This window comes from Odocoileus virginianus, chromosome 28 (genome assembly GCF_023699985.2).
Source record: "Odocoileus virginianus isolate 20LAN1187 ecotype Illinois chromosome 28, Ovbor_1.2, whole genome shotgun sequence".
NCBI lineage: Eukaryota > Metazoa > Chordata > Mammalia > Artiodactyla > Cervidae > Odocoileus > Odocoileus virginianus.
This window is the reverse complement of record NC_069701.1, coordinates 17,066,937-17,087,152: the sequence shown is the minus strand read 5'-3', so window position 1 is coordinate 17,087,152 and position 20,216 is coordinate 17,066,937. Positions and strand designations below refer to the sequence as shown.

Sequence of the window (20,216 nt, the reverse complement as noted above, 5' to 3'; positions counted from 1 at the left end):
CAGAGGATGAGATGGTTGGATGGCATCACCGACTCAATGAACATGGGTTTGGGTGGACTCCGGGAGTTGGTGATGGACAGGGAGGCCTGGCATGCTGTGACTCATGGGGTCACAAAGAGTCGGACATGACTGAGTGACTGAACTGAACTGGAGAAGGAAATGACAAGCCACTCTAGTACTCTTGCCCAGAACATTCCATGGATGGAGGAGTCTGGTAAGCTACAGTCCATGGGATTGCAAAGAGTTGCACAAGACTGAGCAACTTCACTTCAGTTCTGGGCAGCTCTGAGGTGGGGACCTCAGACAGAGAAGGTGTGATGTGGGGTGGGACATCCCTTTGGGCTGTGGCTAGGCTGAGAGCCTGGGGCTTTGGCAGGGGAAAATCCTCTTGCCTCTGGCATGTTAGGGATCTGTCCTCAAGGCCCCTGATACTTCAGCACAGCCAGCCCAGCTCACTTGTCCTCAAATGCTCAGGAGTCTGGGGTCGCCTGCATGTAAGTGACAAACCACTCCACAGGGAGTGCTATTCCTGGTCTCCAGATGCCTGTGCGGGAGGGGGAGAGGCTGTTGCTGAAACAAAGTCCCCAAACCAGAGAGCCCTGCTTTCTGGGATGACAATGCAGCCATCTGAGGCAGCCCTGCCCCACCACAGTCAGCCCAGGATAAACCTGAGCCACAGGGAAGGTGCTGTGGTGTCTGCCCCTGCCCATCGCCCTATACACGGGAACATGAGCCCTGGACAAGGAGGCTGAGTAGGTGATGGTCACACAGTGGAACACAACTTCCTGCTTCTAACACAGGGTTCAGAGCGCGAGTCAAAAGTCAGCTTCAAGGTCAAAAGCCACTGGGCGGGCATGGGATTCTGCCCATCACCCCACTGGGGAATCGGCCAGCGACAAGCTATGAGGAAGCACCTCATAGGTGAGTGGGTGACAGGACGGTGAGTGGGCTGAGAGCTTTGCCCCCGCTCATGCCCACGCCACCTCTCCTTCTCTGACTCTGGACGGCATCACTCTGGAACTCCTCCCTTGACCCTGTCAGCCTGAGTGACCGCAGAGGGCCCCAAAGATTGTATCAATTACCTTCTCAGTTCCTGAGAGGCCACCTTATTTACAGGCTGATGTTCACCACAGCCGCTCCTTCAGAGGGGAATATTATGAAGGGTCAGGATGAGATAGACCCTCTGACACCCGGAGAGGAACCAGCTCCAGCTCCAGGACCACACTCTTGCCCCCTGCTCATCCCCTGGAGAGGAACCAGCTCCAGCTCCAGGACCACACTCTTGGCCCTCTGCTCATCCCCTGGAGAGAAACCAGCTCCAGCTCCAGGACCACACTCTTGCCCCCTGCTCATCCCCTGGAGAGAAACCAGCTCCAGCTCCAGGACCACACTCTTGCCCCCTGCTCATCCCCTGGAGAGGAAAGGTGAGGCCAGAGTGGTTTCCTGAGAGCCTCCCTGGCTCTTCCGCACCCCTTTCCTGACATCTCTCCACCATCAGGTCACCCTGGCACAGAGAGGGAGAAAAAGGAGAAGGAGGCAAGTTGTGGCTAATTATTCTTTGAAGACAGCCCAAAAGGGGGAGAAGGACATGCTGGATGTGGCAGAAACCATCATAAAAGAGGATTGCTGGGGGGAGTCAATGTGGGGGGCTTTTCAGGTTACGATTCAGGAGGAGGCTTCTCCACAGAGGGAACCGTTGGTTCGCTTGCCTCCTAGGTAGGCAATACAGTTTGGAGGGTGGCCTCTCTGTTGGCTTCCGAAGTGGGTGCTTGGATGGGTTCAAAGGCTGGCCCAGTGGGCACTGGCTGTCCGGCGTCATCTGTGGGATGCACGGTTGCTATAGTGGTTTCATGGACAACCTCTGGTATAACAGTTTTAGAACTTGGAGGTTCCCTTTCTCTCTCTGGTTAAAGTCCAGTGGTACCCAAAGTGTCCAATGCTTCATTTTGGAGGCTTGCACTTGAAGCTTCTGTGGGATAGAAAAGAAAACAACATAGATTCCTCCAAAGTCAATTCTCCAATCTTTTCTAATAATGTGGTAAAATCCTAGTCATTTTTAAAATGTCAGCTCCTCACTTAGCATTTTAGATTCTTTCCCCCTAGTTTTCTCCCTACCCAGCCTTTGGGCAGACTTCGCTATGGTCATCCATACAACAAGGTGCTTAAGTTTAAGCATCTATTGGGTGAGGTTCTGACGCACCACTGGAGCACTCACAAGGGTGAAATCAACATTTGTTTAAGGTTCACGTATTCCCTAACCACTGACTCCGAAGCAGTGTAAACAGAAAACTGAATACATCCCCCATTAGAATGGGAGTTTTTTTTGTTTTTCTTTTTTTTTTTTATCTCTAATTTTCTTTTTATTTATTTATTTATTTATTTATTTTTAAATTTTTATTAGTTGGAGGCTAATTACTTTACATCATTACAGTAGTTTTTGTTATACATTGGTATGAATTAGCATGGATTTACATGTACTCACCATCCCAGTCCCCCCTCCCACCTCCCTCTCCACCCGATCCCTCTGGGTCTTCCCAGTGCACCAGGCCTGAGCACTTGTCTCATGTACCCAACCTGAGCTGGTTATCCATTTCACCCTAGATAATATACATGTTTCAATGCTGTTCTCCTGAAACATCCCACCCTCGCCTTCTCCCAGAGTCCACAAGTCTGTTCCATACATCTGAGTCTCTTTTTCTGTTTTGCATATAGGGTTATCGTTACCATCTTTCTAAAGTCCATATATATGTGTTAGTATACTGTAATGGTCTTTATCTTTCTGGCTTACTTCGCTCTGTATAATGGGCTCCAGTTTCATCCATCTCATTAGAACTGATTCAAATGAATTCTTTTTAATGGCTGAGTAATATTCCATGGTGTATATGTACCACAGCTTCCTCATCCATTCGTCTGCTGATGGGCATCTGGGTTGCTTCCATGTCCTGGCTATTATAAACAGTGCTGCGATGAACATTGGGGTGCATGTGTCTCTTTCAGATCTGGTTTCCTTGGTGTGTATGCCCAGAAGTGGGATTGCTGGGTCATATGGCAGTTCTATTTCCAGCTTTTCTATGAAATCTCCACACTGTTTTCCATAGTGGCTGTACTAATTTGCATTCCCACCAACAGTGTAAGAGGGTTCCCTTTTCTCCACACCCTCTCCAGCATTTATTGCTTGTAGACTTTTGGATAGCAGCCATCCTGACTGGTGTATAATGGTACCTCATTGTGGTTTTGATTTGCATTTCTCTGATAATGAGTGATGTTGAGCATCTTTTCATGTGTTTGTTAGCCATCTGTATGTCTTCCTTGGAGAAATGTCTGTTGAGTTCTTTGGCCCATTTTTGGATTGGGTCATTTATTTTTCTGGAGTTGAGCTGGAGGAGTTGCTTGTATATTTTTGAGATTAATCCTTTGTCTGTTGCTTCATTTGCTATTATTTTCTCCCAATCTGAGGGCTGTCTTTTCACCTTGCTTATAGTTTCCTTTGTTGTGCAAAAGCTTTTAAGTTTCATTAGGTCCCATTTGTTTATTTTTGCTTTTCTTTCTGAAATTCTGGGATGTGGGTCATAGAGGATCCTGCTGTGATTTATGTCGGAGAGTGCTTTGCCTATGTTCTCCTCTAGGAGTTTTATAGTTTCTGGTCTTACATTTAGATCTTTAATCCATTTTGAGTTTATTTTTGTGTATGGTGTTAGAAAGTGTTCTAGTTTCATTCTTTTATGGGTGGTTGACCAGTTTTCCCAGCACCACTTGTTAAAGAGGTTATCTTTTTTCCATTGTATATCCTTGCCTCCTTTGTCGAAGATAAGGTGACCATAGGTTCGTGGACTTATCTCTGGGCTTTCTATTCTGTTCCATTGATCTATATTTCTGTCTTTGTGCCAGTACCATACTGTCTTGATGACTGTGGCTTTGTAGTAGAGTCTGAAGTCAGGCAGATTGATTCCTCCAGTTCTAGAATGGGAGTTTTTTTTTTTTTCTTTTTTTTTTTTTTTTTTTCAAATTTTTATTAGTTGGAGGCTAATTACTTTACATCATTACAGTAGTTTTTGTTATACATTGATATGAATTAGCCCTGGATTTACATGTATTCCCCATCCCAGTCCCCCCTCCCACCTCCCTCTCCACCCGATCCCTCTGGGTCTTCCCAGTGCACCAGGCCCGAGCACTTGTCTCATGTACCCAACCTAAGCTGGTTATCCGTTTCACCCTAGATAATATACATGTTTCAATGCTGTTCTCCTGAAACATCCCACCCTCGCCTTCTCCCAGAGTCCACAAGTCTGTTCCATACATCTGAGTCTCTTTTTCTGTTTTGCATGTAGGGTTATTGTTACCATCTTTCTAAAGTCCATATATATGTGTTAGTATATTGTAATGGTCTTTATCTTTCTGGCTTACTTCGCTCTGTATAATGGGCTCCAGTTTCATCCATCTCATTAGAACTGATTCAAATGAATTCTTTTTAATGGCTGAGTAGAATGGGAGTTTTTTAAGAATAGAGACTTGTCTTGCTTGCCACCCCATGTATAGTGCTCAGGAGTGTCTATCACATAGTAATTGCTCAGAAAATAATTTCCGTTTTGTTTCTAACTGAATGATAGAAAAAATAAATGATGGAGACTTTTTCTCATAATGCAACTAGGAAATGGACTCTCATCAAAGACAAATTAGAAACTGAATCATGTATAAAATGAAGAAAATATCTTAAAATTATCTAAGAATTTACAATATAAGGAGGAACTGTGGACACAAAATCTAGAAGAGAGTGAGAATCCAAAGGAGAGAATCCAGTTATTTCTCCCCTGTGTGTAATTTCACTCTTGAAGAAACAGTTGCATACATGAGCTTAATTTTAGCGTCACAGGCTGAAGGGGATTTTTAATGCAACTGAATTGAATTTATACTTCAATTCCAAGACATCCAATATCTATGATATTAGGTTTTCAAATTCATGGATGTGTTATGTTGCTCCATTTATCTGCGTCTTCTTTTTCTCACTAAACTTTTGTAGTTTTCAGTGACCAATCATCTATCTTCTTTGCAAGGGCTTACAATATTTTCCTAAAATTCCTATTAATGTTTTTATACTGCTGTAGATGATGCTATTTCAACTTTTAAAGTATTCACTGATAATATATCAACATACAGTTGGTTTTTCTATACTGGCCTAGTATCAACATTCAAAAAAATAATGGCATCTGGTCCCATCACTTCAAGGCAAACACATGGGGAAAAAGTGGATATAGTGACAGATTTTATTTTCTTGGGCTCCAAAATCACTGTGGACAGTGACTGCAGCCATTGTGGTACATATACACCATGGAATATTACTCAGCCATTAAAAAGAATTCATTTGAATCAGTTCTAATGAGATGGATGAAACTGGAGCCCATTATACAGAGCGAAGTAAGCCAGAAAGATAAAGACCATTACAGTATACTAACACATATATATGGAATTTAGAAAGATGATAACGATAACCCTATATGCAAAACAGAAAAAGAGACTCAGATGTATAGAACAGACTTGAGGACTCTGGGAGAAGGCGAGGGTGGGATGTTTCAAGAGAACAGCATTGAAACATGTATATTATCTAGGGTGAAACAGATCACCAGCCCAGGTTGGGTGCATGAGACAAGTGCTCGGGCCTGGTGCACTGGGAAGACCCAGAGGGATCGGGTGGAGAGGGAGGTGGGAGGGGGGACCGGGATGGGGAATACATGTAAATCCATGGCTAATTCATTTCAATGTATGACAAAAACTACTGTAATGATGTAAAGTAATTAGCCTCCAACTAATAAAAATAAATGGAAAAAAAAAATAAAAGATGGGGAAAAAACCTTGAGAAACCTTGGGGAAAAAACCTAGACAGCATATTAAAAAGCAGGACATCACTTTGTCAACAAAGATTCATATAGTCAAAGCTTGGTTTTTCCAGCAGTCATGCATGGATACGAAAGTGGGACCATAAAGAAGGCTGAGTGCTGAAGATTTGATGCTTTCAAGTTGTGGTGCTGGAGAAGGTTCTATAGAGAGTCCTTTGGGCAGCAAGATCAAACCAAAGTCAATCCTAATGAAAATTAATTCTGAATATTCATGGTTTTTCCAGTAGTCATGTATGGATGTGAGAGTTGGACTATAAAGAAAGCTGAGTGCTTAAGAACTGATGCTTTTGAACTGTGATACTGGAGAAGACTCTTGAGAGTCCCTTGGACTGCAAGGAGATCAAACTAGTCGATACTAAAATAAATCAGTCCTGAATACTCATTGGAAGGACTGATGCTGAAGCTGAAACTTCAATACTTTGGCTACTTGATGCAAAGAACTAACTCATTGGAAAAGACCCTGATGATGGGAAAGACTGAAGGCAGGAGGAGAAGGGGACAACAGAGGATGAGATTGTTGGATGGCATCACTAACTCAATGGACATGAGTTTGAGCAAGCTCCGGAAGTTGGTGATGGACAGGGAAGCCTGGCGTGCTGCAGTCCATGGGGTTGCAAAGAGTCAGATATGACTAAGTGACTGAACTGAACTGAACAGATTCATTGGAAGGACTGATGCTGAAGCTTAAGCTCCCAAATTGTGGCTACCTGATGCAAAGAGCCAACACATTGGAAAAGACTCTGATGCTGGGAAAGACTGAGGGCAGGAGGAAAAGGGGATGACAGAGGATGAGATGGTCGGATAGCATCACTGACTTGATGGACATGGGTTTGAGCAAGCTCCAGGAGTTGGTGATGGACAGGGAAGCCTGGCATACTGCAGTCCATGGGGTTGCAAAGAGTCAGATATGACTGAGTGACTGAACTGAACTGAACTGATTCATTGGAAGGACTGATGCTGAAGCTGAAGCTCCAATACTCTGGCTACTTGATGCAAAGAACTGACTCATTGGAAAAGACCCTGATGCTGGGAAAGACTGAAGACAGGAGGAAAAGGGGACGACAGAGGATGAGATGGCTGAATGGCATCACTGACTCCATAGACATGAATTTGAACAAACTATGGGGGATAGTGAAGGACAGGGAAGCCTGGCATGCTACAATCCACAGGGTTGCAAAGAGTCAGACATGACTTAGAGCCTGAACAACAACATTCCTGAGCTATTAAGTCACCAGTTCTAGTAGGTTAGTTGTTTGATTCCTTAGGATTTTTTACTGTATATAATCATATCTGCAAATTAGGAGTTTTATTTATTCATTTATGCCTGTTATTTATCTTTATATATATATTTATATATACTAAACTGGCTATCTTACTAAATGGACCTGAGTTTAAGCAAGATCCAGGAGTTGGTGATGGACAGGGAAGCCTGGTGTGCTGCAGTCAATGGGGTCACAAATAGTCAGACACTACTGAGTGACTGAACTAACTGAAACTGGTTAGTATCTTCAGTAAAATGCCAAGTAAAAGTAGTGATAGCAGACAGCCTTGCCTTATTACTGATCTTAGATAGAAAATACAGTTTCAACATTAACAATCATACTGGCTGAGGTTTTATTTTTAAGTATCTTTCATCAGACTAAGGAAGTTTCATTCGATAACTAGGCCTACTCAGATCTTGATCATAAATAGATGTGGATTTTTGTCAAATATACTTTATTTCCAGTCTATTTTGATTAGATGATAGATTAATTTGATTAACCTGCAACTTATATATTCAAGTTGTACTGCTACAATAAATCTCACTTGCTCCAGATGTTTTATCCTTTTTTTATACTGATGGATTCAATCTGCTAATATATTGTTTTATGGCTAAGTTGGTGAATGATATTGATCTATACATTTAGATGTTGCACTGTCTTTGTCAGATATTTTTTATATGAGATTATTGCTGGCCACAAAAAATCAGCTAGGAAATGCACTTGATTTTTAGTGAGTCGGTATAAAATTGGTATTATTTCTTAAATATTCACTTAACCAGTGAAGCTTTTCGGGCCTGGACTTTCCTTTGTTGTGAGGTTTTTGATACATGAATTTGATTCTGAAAGATTCTGATAGGTTATTAAAATTTCTATTTCTTTTTTTCAGTTCTGGAAAATTGAATCATTTGAAGGAATTTGTTTACCTCATTTAAATTTAATGGTTTTAAAATGTTCCATGATTTTCCTTTTTATGTCTAGGATCTGGAGAGAAAATCTCTCATTAATCATTCATCATACTGGCAACCAGTCTGTCTCTTCCTCTTTCCCCTTACTAAGCATTTATCAATTTTATTAATCTTTTCTAAGAACTAACTTTTCACTTTTAAAATTTTCTCTATAGTTTGCATCATTTCTATTTTATTGTTCCTGCTATCTTTATCATTTCATTTCTTTTACTTGGCAAAAAGAATAACTCCATTTTCTAGATTGCTACAGTAGACTCTTAATCACTATTAAGCCAGGCTTCCTTCTAAAAGTTAAAAGTTACTAATTTCCCTCTAAGTTATGGCTTAAGTTGTACCACACAAGTTTTGCTGTTGTATATGCATTACACTTTAAAATATTTTCCAATTTCCCTTGTCATTAATCTCTTGATCAATAAAAAGTTTAGAAATACATCAATTTCTAATAATTATGAAATTATCTAGATATTTTAATGATTGTTTCTAATTTAACTACTTTAGTGCTCAAATACTGTATGATTTCAGTCTTTACACCTTTCCTATCTGACTTGTAAACTTTCTGCTAAAAAATCTGCTGATGACCTTATGTTGTTTCCCTTGATTATAAGTTGGTTTCTGTGTTCTCCTTTTAGGATTCTCTCTTCATCCTTAAATTTACAATTTTAACTTTAATGTGTCTTGGTATGTGTCTTTTTGAGATCATCTTATTTGGAACTCTGTGGACCTTCTGGATCTGGATGTCTCTTTCCTTCCCCAAATAGGGACATTTTCAACCACTGTTTCTTCAGTTAATTTGGGGGGCATTTTTCTCTTTCTCTTTTCCTTCTGAGAGCACTATAATGTGAATGTTATTACACTTGATGCTGTCTCAACAGTCCCATAATGTATCTTTCCTTTTTAAAGTTCATTTTTCATTCTGCCGCTCTGTCTGGGTGAGTTCCATTGTTTTGTCTTCCAGCTCACTGATTCATTCTACTGCCTCATCTGTTCTGCTGCTGAGCCTTTCTAATGTATTTTTTTGGTTCAGTTATTACTTCTGTTTGGTACTTTCTTGTCCTTTATGTTGAAGTTTGCACTATATCCATCCATTTTTCTCCAAAGTTCAATAAGCATATGCTTATGACCATTATTTTTTAACTCTACCAGGTAGATTGCTCATCTCTGTTTCATTTAGTTCTTTTTCTGGGGTTTTATCTTGTTCTTCTGATTGGAACATATTCCTCTACCTCCTTATTTTACATAATTCAGTGTGTTTGCATCTGTGTGTTGGGTAAATCAGCTCTATCTTCCAGATTTGCTTTATGGCCTGCCATATGGTCTATTTTGCAACTATGCCATTTATGTTTCAAAATATTATACATTCTGCAGTTGTTGAATATAATATTTTCTGTCAACTAGGTCAGGTTGGCTGGAAGTGTTCAGACTTCTATATCCTTTCTGATTTTACTTTTTGATGAATTCAGTTGTTCTTTCAGGTACTAAGAGAGGAATGTCAAAATCTTTAGCTATTATTTTTCTGTTTCTTTCCATTTTTGTTTAATGTGTTTTGAAGCTCTGTTACTAACTATATAATTATAGTGCTTTCTTGATATACTGACCTTTTCCTTTTAAAGTTTATCTTTCAGATATTATTTTCGTGCTTGCTCTTTGTATGGCATGTTATTTTCCATCCTATCTTTTTTCATTTTTCTCCCTTCTGATTTTATTTTAATTTTCTGTCCTTTCACTATTAATCTGTATTTTTATATCTCAAGCATTTCTTTTGTGAACTGCATATGGTTGGGTCTTGCTTAGTTCTATCCAATATCACAATCTCTTCTACTGCTTTGAGTATTTGGTACATTTATGTTAACTGAACTTAATAAAATGGTTGAATTTATGACTACCATATTTCAATTTGTTTTCTATTTATCTTGTGTATTATTTTTTCCCTTTGTTCTCTTTCTTCTGAATCCATCTGCTACAAGAGATATTCTCACACTGGGTGTGAAGAAGTAAGATGCCATGATGTGAGAAAGCCTCATAACTAAGACCGGAATGGATTATCTAGATCTCAGAGAAAAATTCAGTCAAGAGTGATTAAGAAAACACAACTGACTTTAGTTCTTGCAACTGTAAGGAACTAAATTCTGCCAACAATCAATGAGTTTGGAAGAGGACTCTTAAGTCTCAGATGAGACTGCAGCCCAAGCCAAGATCTTCATGAGAGCCTGGTGAGATATGCAGTAGACCTAGAAAACCCATGCCTGGACCCCTGGCCCACAAACTGGGAGATGATAAATTTGTGTTGCTTTACACTGATAGATTTGTGGTAATTTGTTACACAGCGATCAGAAACAACCCAAACTTTAATAGAATATATCAAAAATGAAGCATAGAAATTAATAGGCTAAAAATAAAAATAAACAGTCTTGGTAACTTATGAGATACTATAAAATCATCTAATATCTATGTAATTGGAAACCCAAAAAGAAGATAATGGCAGAAAGATAGTTTAAAAATACAGCTGAAAATTTATACTCTTACTGATCTAAGAAGTTCAGCAAACCATAAGCAGGTAGACACACTAATAGACACTAAGGTAAATTATAATCAAATTACTGAAAACAGTAATAATAGAAACAACCTTAAAAGGACATATTACAAGTAGAGGAACAATGATGAAAATAAAGGAAGATTTCTTTTTTGGATGATTTTTCATAAGAAACTGTATGAGACAAAATAAAATATTATAAGTAGAGGAACAATGATTAAAATAATGGAAGATTTCTTTTTTGAATGACTTTTCGTAAGAAAATATATGAGACAAAAGGTAAAGGATCAACTTCTTTGAAGGGCTGAAAAATACATCCTAAAGATGTGTGTGTGTCTGTGTGTGTGTGTATCCTAAAGGCAGCAGCAGCAGGTGCAGCAGTACACATCAGTCTAAAAGGTAGTCATGGTGCAAGATGTGACACTAGGCTTAGTATGCAAGGCCTGCTCTTCCCACCCTGCATGGCTCCAGGCTGTCATTGGAAGGACGATGCTGAAGCTGAAACTTCAATACACTGGCCACCTGATGTGAAGAACCGACTCACTGGAAAAGATCTTGACACTGGGAAAGATTGAAGGCAGGAGGAGAAGGGGGTGACAGAGGATGAAATGGTTGGATGGCATCACTGACTCGATGGACCTGAGTTTGAGCAAGCTTTGGGAGTTGGTGATGGACAGGGAAGCCTGGCATGCTGCAGTCCATGGGGTTGCAAAGTGTTGGACATGACTGAGCAACTGAACTGGACTGATGGTTCTAGGTAGTGGTTATGGCTTCTTTCCAGTCATCCTTATTCATTCCCTGATACTAAACTTCATCCCTTGCCTTCTAGTTGTCTCTTTTAGGTACTCAAACGGTCTTTCTATATATTTATTTAGATCAGGCAAAATTGGTTTCTGTAAATAAGCAACTAAAAATTAAAAACATGAAAGATTCTTAGTTTTTATCTACTCAACTTATTTTCTTATTCTCATGGGAAGCTGTTGTCAAGTTAATATATCTTCTAAGGCATGATACCCACCTTTCTTCATTCAAATTTAAATGGTTCTTTGAACTTTCCTTCAGAACTTGTATCCCATCCGTGCTTTCTACACAAATTCCATATTCTTTTTATTTCTTGATTAGATTACTATTATGGGCTGAACTGTGTGCCACACAAACTCCTATGTTGAAGCCCTAACCATAGCACTTCAATATAGGACTAATTTAGGAGATAAAGCTTTTAAAGGCATGATTAAAATGAGGCCATTATGGTGAGTCCTGATCCAGTCTGATCAAAGAAGAGAAAACCTGGAGACACAGATGACACTGGGGGTTTGTGTGGGCACAGAGGAAGGGCAGTGTGATGGATGACACAGCAACAAACAGTCTACCAGCAAGTCAATCAGAGAAGCCTCAGAAGAAACCACACCTGCTAACACGTTGGTCCTGCACCTCCAGCCTCCAGAAATGTTAGAAAAATCAACTTCTGTTGTTTAAGGCACCAGGTCTACGGTATTTTGTTTTGGAAGCCCTAGTTTACTGATATAACTTCTGAATATCATAAGGCAGCTGGAACACAGCCTTCAGTCTCCTTAACAGCCCACAGAGTGACCTTTCTAAAATCCACAAAACTCAGAGTCACTGGAGACTACTCTATATCTTAACAAATTTGGGTGATTTTGCAATACGAAAGTTTTACAATGCAAAAGGCCATTACCCTTCAAATTTCTTATTTTTTCATAGTCACTGTGGATACATTCTTGAAAGTCTAAGTAATGTATATGTTGAAGACTGATGGTTAATACAAAGTATCTCATCATCTTCACAACTGTTCACAAGAAATTAATTAATCATTTTTGACTATTATCAACTTTACTTAAAGACTCCAAGAGCAATGGGAGGAAACTGTATCATGGACTGCATAGTCTTCTGCCTCCTAACTGGTTTTCCCTTTAACATTGCACTGGCTTCCCAAGCCAGTAACTCACTGTGTGATTATCCCCACAACCTCCTGAATAATAAACTCTAAACTCTAGGTCCCTTACTGGACCTATCCCACTTACTCAGTCCTGAGTTATTCTGCTGATTAATAAGTTATTCTGCTATTCAATCCCTTTACACAAGTGTCTAAGCATACTGCTCCCTTGTCTGAAACTCACTTGCCATTTCCTGATGTTTATATGCAGAGTCTAGACTCTAGTCCAGCATTCCAGGATCTTGGCAATTTTCTGCTTCCACCTTCCAACATACATCACAACTGAAGCCACAAAAAGCACATTCAGCCCTGAGAAGCATGGCAGCTTCTCTGTCCTGGAACTAGATAGCTGAACCAGAGATGTCAACGGCTGCTGTACCTTTTCCTGCTTCCTCACTGGCTCTCTGTGGACAGAGCCTCTGTTCTCGAGACACCTTCCATATACAAAGCTTTCGGGTACTTCAGTTTCACACTGCCTGGCACAAAGTCAGTATTTTATAATCATGTGATGAATGAATATATGACAAGCAAACATACAACCATGTTCAAAATCTTCCAAGGAGTCTCACTGCTTAGAGGATAAAGTCCACAATGTAATCTGACGTCAAGGGCCTCAGAGTCTGTGCACAGCCTGTTTTTGCCCAGCTTCTTAGTGGTATCCACCCTGTAACTTCAGACTCCCTTCAACTCTTGTCAGAAATATTAAAAGCAAGCCCTGCCTCATGGAGGCAATGGGGAAGGATGAAGAGATGAGAGGGGGCTAGGCCTCTGATTTTACCTGTGTAACTGGTGATACCCTGGCGAATTTTTTCACTCTGGCTCGCTCTCCACCTAGAAGGAAGCAGAGTGTCCATGAGCCTCACAGACCTCTTCCAAAGCAACAAGAACACAGGCAGTGGCCAGAAAAGAACATTACCAGTCAAATGGTACCTTGGGCAGAGGGTATGAAGTTTCCTCCTTTAAAGGATAACTCAAATGAGGAAATGATGAGCATGATGAGATCTAAAGACCATGGTTTCTTCTAGCTAAAATTCTTCTACCAGATGTTCCCTCTCCCATCCTCAACCTTACGATCTTGATGCATTTTTCCCCTCAAGAATTCTCAAATGTCATTTGATTGGGCACATAAAAAGACTAAGGTCTGGAAAGGGGCAATGATTTTCCCAGGGTCACCCAGCAACTACAGGAAAAACCAGGACTAAAACCCTGGCCTCCTGGAGCATGAGCTTGCTCTTTAGACAGCACCCTGCTGTGTCCCATTCTGTGGAAGGTGGGACACTTGTTCTGAACCACCTTCAACTCTTGTCCTCTCCCAACTGATCCACAAGGGATATGTAGTAAAAAGCTTTAATTAAGCTTTAGTGAGAGTCCTTATCCTTAGAATATGGGCTCACATCGAGGAGGTAGAAGGGGTGTGTGGAGCTGCAGGCAGCATGAGAGGAAACAGGAGGTCTGGAAGGTAAAACCCTTAAAACCCTGTCTCCCTGAGGATTTGCCACATGGGACTATGGGAAGTGTGTAACTTTGTTCACAAATTTCACAAGGTACAAAACCACGTACATCTTATTTTGGGAAAAAATTATACAAAATTACAAATGCATACTTACCAATGAAAACAAAATATGGAAACAATGAAAACTGCAGAAAGAATATCCATGAAAACCCACAAGAACATATAGAAATTTGGTGTCTGCAAAACAGAAAACACAGTTATAGGCATTTAGAGTTGGAGAAGATTGTAGATCATGTGCATCAAGTCCCTTGCCTGAGTGGGAATGGAGATGGGGCAGAGCAGGAGGAGGAACCTTGATTACTGGGACTGAAGTCAAACACAGAGAATACCTGCTGCTAACCTAACAATCCCCCCTTACAGAGGGCTCTACAAGGACTAAAACACTTCACACACTTCATTTCTCTGGACACTCAACAGAGGTCTGAGAGAGTCCCAAAAATGGCACATAGCAAATCTTCTCTAGACTTAGAACTATAGCCCAAGTTCCTTGACTTCCAAGTGCTCTATGTGTTCATGGCACAGTTTCTCAAACTTGGCTGTGCATCCAAATCTACCTGAGCTGCAGCCTTTCATAATACAGCTTCCTGGGCCTCATTAGTGACTCAGGAATCAGAATTTCTGCATCTCTAACAAGCTCCCCAGAAACAAGCAACCAGTCTGTGAACCAGCATTTAGGAATCATTCTTATAAATCATCATGCTTCAAATAAAAATGTTGAAACTATCATCATTAACTAACATGCCCACTTCTCTAGGCTTCTTTCCTACATCACCCATTTCACAGCTCCATTATCTAGGTTCTACTGAATAATTTTTTTAATTCCCTGGCTTGATCCTCCCTTTCTACCTTCATTTTTTCCACCCCCAATACTACTTGATGGTACTAGGTTTGGCATTTTTATCTTTCTTATGTCATTTCCATCCTAATTCAAGGTCTTTGCTTGGTCTGATTAATAACGATAACAAGAACAACAATAATATGAATGATCAAGTTAATGATGAGAACAACAATTAACACTAAGGAGCGAAGGTAGTATTCTATGCATGTGAGGTATATTTTCACAGCTAATTCTCACAACAGATCTACTAGGCAGGCAAAATAAAATCTCTTACCAACTTCTACTAAGCCAAGGCTCCTAATCTCCAATAGGCAATTGACTGACTGATGCCTTGGCCTGCTGCAGGCTGCCCACCAGATCAGCTATACAGTCACTAAGAATCAGTTGTTCTTACTGTCCATATGACTTAGAACACCTGTACTTGTTATAAATGTACAGTGTAATTATTGTTGTTGTTTTAGTCACTACATCACATCTGACTCTTTTGTAACCCCATGCACTGCAGCCCCCAGGCTCCTCCATCCTTGGGATTTCCCAGGCAACAATACTGGAGTTGGTTGCCATTTCCTTCTCCAAGAGATCTTCCCAACCCAGGGATCCTACTTGTGTCTTCTCCATTGGCAGGCAGATTCTTTACCACCGAACCACCTGGGAAGGAGTTTAATTAATGCTATATTAAATCTGTATGATCAGAGTTTTAAAAGTACATTTTCCAAAAAGAAAAAAAAGTCAATGCTTTGGAAAACTCGATGATGACAGAAAAGGTTTTTTAAAAATAAACTGCAACTGAGGGGTGGATTATAAAAATTTGCATATTCCTCATTCTCCAAATGAACTGAAGTTCTTGTACATCAAGGAAACTAAACTTAGAAGTCAAAGCTGGTGCACTGGGAAGCACATACAAGTTAAAGAATACAAAATTCAGTCAGCTGAATGCTCTCAAAAGAAAGACTTTGAGGCTATGTCACAAGGTGAATTATCTAGTTTCATTTTTTTTTTACATGATGGTATCCAGTTTTCCAAGCCTCATTTATTGAAGAAATTGTCTTTTCTCCATTGTATAGTCTTACCTCCTTTGTCATCAACTAATTGGCCACAGGTGCATGGATTTATTTCTGGGCTTTCTATCCTGTCCCATTTATCTGTAATTCTATCTTTGTGCCACTATCATACTGTTTTGATGACTGTAGCTTTTTAATATAGACCAAAGTCAGGGATCCTGATCCTTCCAGCTCCGTTTTTCTTTCTCAATATTGCTTGCTATTTAAGATACTTTTTGTATCCATAAAAATTTTAAGATTTCCTGTTATAGTTCTGTGGAAAATGCCATTGATAATTTGATAGTGATTACACTGAATTTGTAGATTGCCTTAGGTAGTACAGTTGTTCCAACAATATCGATTCTTTCAATCCATGAATATGGCATATCTTTCTATCCATCTGTGTCTTCTTTGATTTTTTTCATCTGCATCGTACAGTTTTTGGAGTACAGGTTTTTTGTCTCCTTAGGTAGGTTTATTCCTAGGTATTCTATTATTTTGATGCAATGGTAAATGAAATCGTTTCTTGAATTTCTCTTTTGGACCTTTTGCTGTTAGTGTATAGGAGTGCAAGAGACTTCTGTATATTAATTTTGCAACCTGCAACTTTACCAAATTCATTGATGAGCTCTAGTGGTTTTCTGGGAGCATCTTTAGGATTTTCTATGTATAATATGTCATTTACAAACAGTGACAGTTTAAGTTCTTCAAGTCTGGATTCCCTTTCTTTTTCTTCTCTGATTGCCATAGGCAGGACTTCCAAAAACTATGCTGAATGAAAGTGGTGAGAATGGACATCCGTGTCTTGTTCCTAACCTTAAAGGAAATGCTTTCGGTTTTTCAGTGTTGATTTATGATGTTCTTTGTAGGTTTGTCAAATAATACCTTTATTTTGTTGAAGTATGTTCTCTCTATGCCCATTTTCTGGAAAGTTTTTATCATAAATAGGTGCTGGATTTTGTCAAAAGTTTTTCTGCATCTATTGAGATTATTATATGGTTTTTATTTTTCAATTTGTTGATGTGGTGTATTACACTGATTGATTTGTAGATATTGACAAATTACTGCATCCCTGGGATAAATCCCACTGGATAATAGTGCATTACCCTTTTAATGTGTTGTTGGATTCAGTTTGCTAGTATTCTGTCAAGGACTTTTGTGTCTATGTTCATCAGTGATACTGGCCTATAATTTTCTTTTTTTGTGATATCTTTGGTTTTAGTGTCAGGGTGATGGTGGCCTCATAGAATGAGTTAGGGAGTTTTCCTTCCTCTGCAATTTTTTTGGAATAGTTCCAGAACATGTGCTAAATCTTCTCTAAATATTTAATAGAATTCACCAGTTAGGAGCATTTAATCAGTTTCAGTTTCAGTGCTTGTGATTGGTATGTTCATATTTTCTATTTCTTCCTAGTTCAGTCTTGAGAGATCATACCTTGCTAAGAATCTGTCCATTTCTTTCAAGTTGTCCAATTTATTGGCATGCAGTTGCCTGTGTTAGTCTCTTATGATCCTTTGTATTTCTTTGGTGTTAGTTGTAACTTCTACTTTTTCATATATATTATTGATTTCTATTATTGATTTCTATTATTGATTGTGCCCCCTCCCCTTTTGCTTGATGGATCTGGGTAAAGGTTTATCGATTTTATCTTTCAAAAAGAAAAACAGCTTTTATTTTTCATTGACTGCTCCTATCGTTTTCTTCATCTCTTTATCATTTATTTCTGCTCTGATCTTATGATTTCTTTCCTTCTGCTAACGCTGGGTTTTCTTTGATCCTCTTTCTCTACTTGCTTTAGATGTAATGTTAGTTTATTTGTCATTTTTCTTGTTTCCTGAGGTAAGATTGTATTGCTATGAACTTGCCTCTTAGAACTGCTTTTGATATGTCACATAGGTTTTGGATCATCATGTTTTCATTTTCATTTGTTTCTAGGTATCTTTTAACTTCTTTCATTTCTTCAGTGATCTATTGGTTGCTTAGTAACATATTGTTAAGCCTCCACGTGTTTTTGGTTTTTTACATTTTTTCCCCTTGTAGTTGATTTCTAGTATCATAGTATTGTGATCAGAAAAGATACTTGATATAACTTCAATATTCTTAAATTTACCAAGACTGACTTTGTGGCCCAGCATATGGTCAATCCTGGAGAATGTTCCATGTGCACTTAAGGACAATGTGTATTGTGTTACATTGGGATGGAATGCTCTGTAAATATTAGTTAATATCTGGTCTAATGTGTCATTTAAGACTTGTGTTTCCTTATCAATTTTTCTGTCAGAAAGATCAGCCCATTGGTGTAAATGAAATATTAAAAGTTCCCCACTACTATTGTGTTCCTGTAAATTTCTCACTTTATGGTTGTTATTGTTTGCCTTATGTATTAAGGTACTTAATATTTGGGTGCATATACCATGGACTATTACTCAGCCATTAAAAAGAATTCATTTGAATCAGTTCTAATGAGATGGATGAAACTGGAGCTCATTATACAGAGTGAAGTAAGCCAGAAAGATAAAGAACATTACAGCATACTAACACATATATATGGGAGTCAGAAAGATGGTAATGATAACCCTATATGCAAAACAGAAAAAGAGACACAGATGTACAGAACAGACTTTTGGACTCTGTGGGAGAAGGCGAGGGTGGGATGTTTTCGAGAGAACAGCATCAAAACATGTATATTATCTATAGTGAAACAGATCACCAGCCCAGGTGGGATGCATGAGACAAGTGCTCGGACCTGGTGCACTGGGAAGACCCAGAGGGATCGGGTGGAGAGGGAGGTGGGAGGGGGGATCGGGGTGGGGAAATACATGTAAATCCATGGCTGATTCATGTCAATGTATGACAAGACCCACTACAATATTGTGAAGTAATTAGCCTCCAACTAATAAAAATAAATGAAAAAATTAAAAGAAATTTTTTTAATTAAAAAAAAAGAAAAAAAATATTTGGGTGCATTTATGTTTACAATTGTTATACCTTCTTCTTGGATTGTTCCTTTGTTATGTAGTGTCCTTCTTTGTCCCTTATAACAGTCTCTATTTTATAAAGTCTATTTTGTCTGATATGAGTATTGCTACTCCAATTTTCTTTTGATTTCCATTTACATGGAATATCTTTTTCATCCCTTCACTTTCAGTTTATATATATCCCTGGGTCTGAAGTGGGTTTCATATAAACATCATACATATGGGTCTTATTTTAGTATCCATTCAGCCAGTGTGTGTCTTTTGATAGGAGTATTTAATCCATTTACATTTAAGGTGATTATGGATATGTATTTTCCTATTACAATTTTCTTAATTGTTTTGGGTTTGTTTTTACAGGTCTTTTCACTTCTTTTTTTCTCCTGTGATTTAATGACTAACTTTAGTGTTGTGTTTGGATTCTTTCTCTCTTTTGTGTATGTGTATGTACTGTAGATTTTTGGCTTGTGGTAATCATGGGGTTTTGACATAGCAGTCTATACATAAACAAGATTGTTTTAAGGTTTTTTAATTTCACATGCATTTCCAATATCCTCCATTTGTGCTCTCCTCATAATTGATGGCCTTTATGTCATGTTTTGGTGCACAGATGATTTCCTATCTTTACTGTATGTTTGCCGTTATCGGTGAGTTTCTCCATTAGTAATTTCTTCTGTCACTATTTGTGGCTTTTTCATTTCTCCTTAGAGAAGTTCCTTTAGTACTTGTTGCAATGCTTGTCTGCTGGTGCTGAATTCTCTTAGCTTTTGCTTTTCTATAAAGCTTTTGATTTCTCCAATGAATCTGGATGAGAGTCCTACAGGGTACAGTGTTGTATGCTTTCCTCTAAGAGTTTTAAAGTATTTGATCTTACATCTTTAATCCATTCTGAGTTTGTTTTTGTGGTAGACTGTTTATAAAAATGGCCACATTATTTGATTCAAAATGCAGGCCTACATGAAATGTGACTGAACTGTCACTTTCCTTTAAGAGGTAAAGTCTGTTTTTCTCCCAACCCACCTTGAATCTGAACTTAATCATGTGATTTTCTTTGGCCAATGGTACATTTATAAACATCACACTGGGAGATCCTTAAGAAAGCATATGCACTGGTGCTTTACCTCTCTGCTGCTGGAAATCCAGCGCCAGCAGGTGAACATGCACAAGCTGGCCTCCTTGAGGATGAGTGACCAAGTGAAGAAACAAACCACAGTCATCCCAGGTAAGAACCTAGACATGTGGATGAGG

The 20,216-nt window shown here is 39.1% G+C and overlaps 1 protein-coding gene across 7 annotated transcripts in view; it reads right to left on the bottom strand.

The window, feature by feature from the left end:
* Positions 1 to 1,541: 1,541 nt before the first annotated feature.
* The window catches only part of LOC110123029 (glycerophosphodiester phosphodiesterase domain-containing protein 4-like), a 162,815-nt gene continuing 144,140 nt past the window's right edge, over positions 1,542 to 20,216 (bottom strand). For all 7 annotated transcript variants that reach the window (XM_070457264.1, XM_070457266.1, XM_070457265.1 and 4 more), the window contains 3 exons: positions 14,210 to 14,292; positions 13,381 to 13,433; positions 1,542 to 1,969 (listed from right to left, as the gene is read on the bottom strand). In XM_070457264.1, coding sequence (XP_070313365.1) covers positions 1,908 to 1,969; positions 13,381 to 13,433; positions 14,210 to 14,292 — 198 coding nt within the window. In that variant the 3' untranslated portion in view covers positions 1,542 to 1,907. The remainder of the gene's footprint in view (positions 1,970 to 13,380; positions 13,434 to 14,209; positions 14,293 to 20,216) is intronic.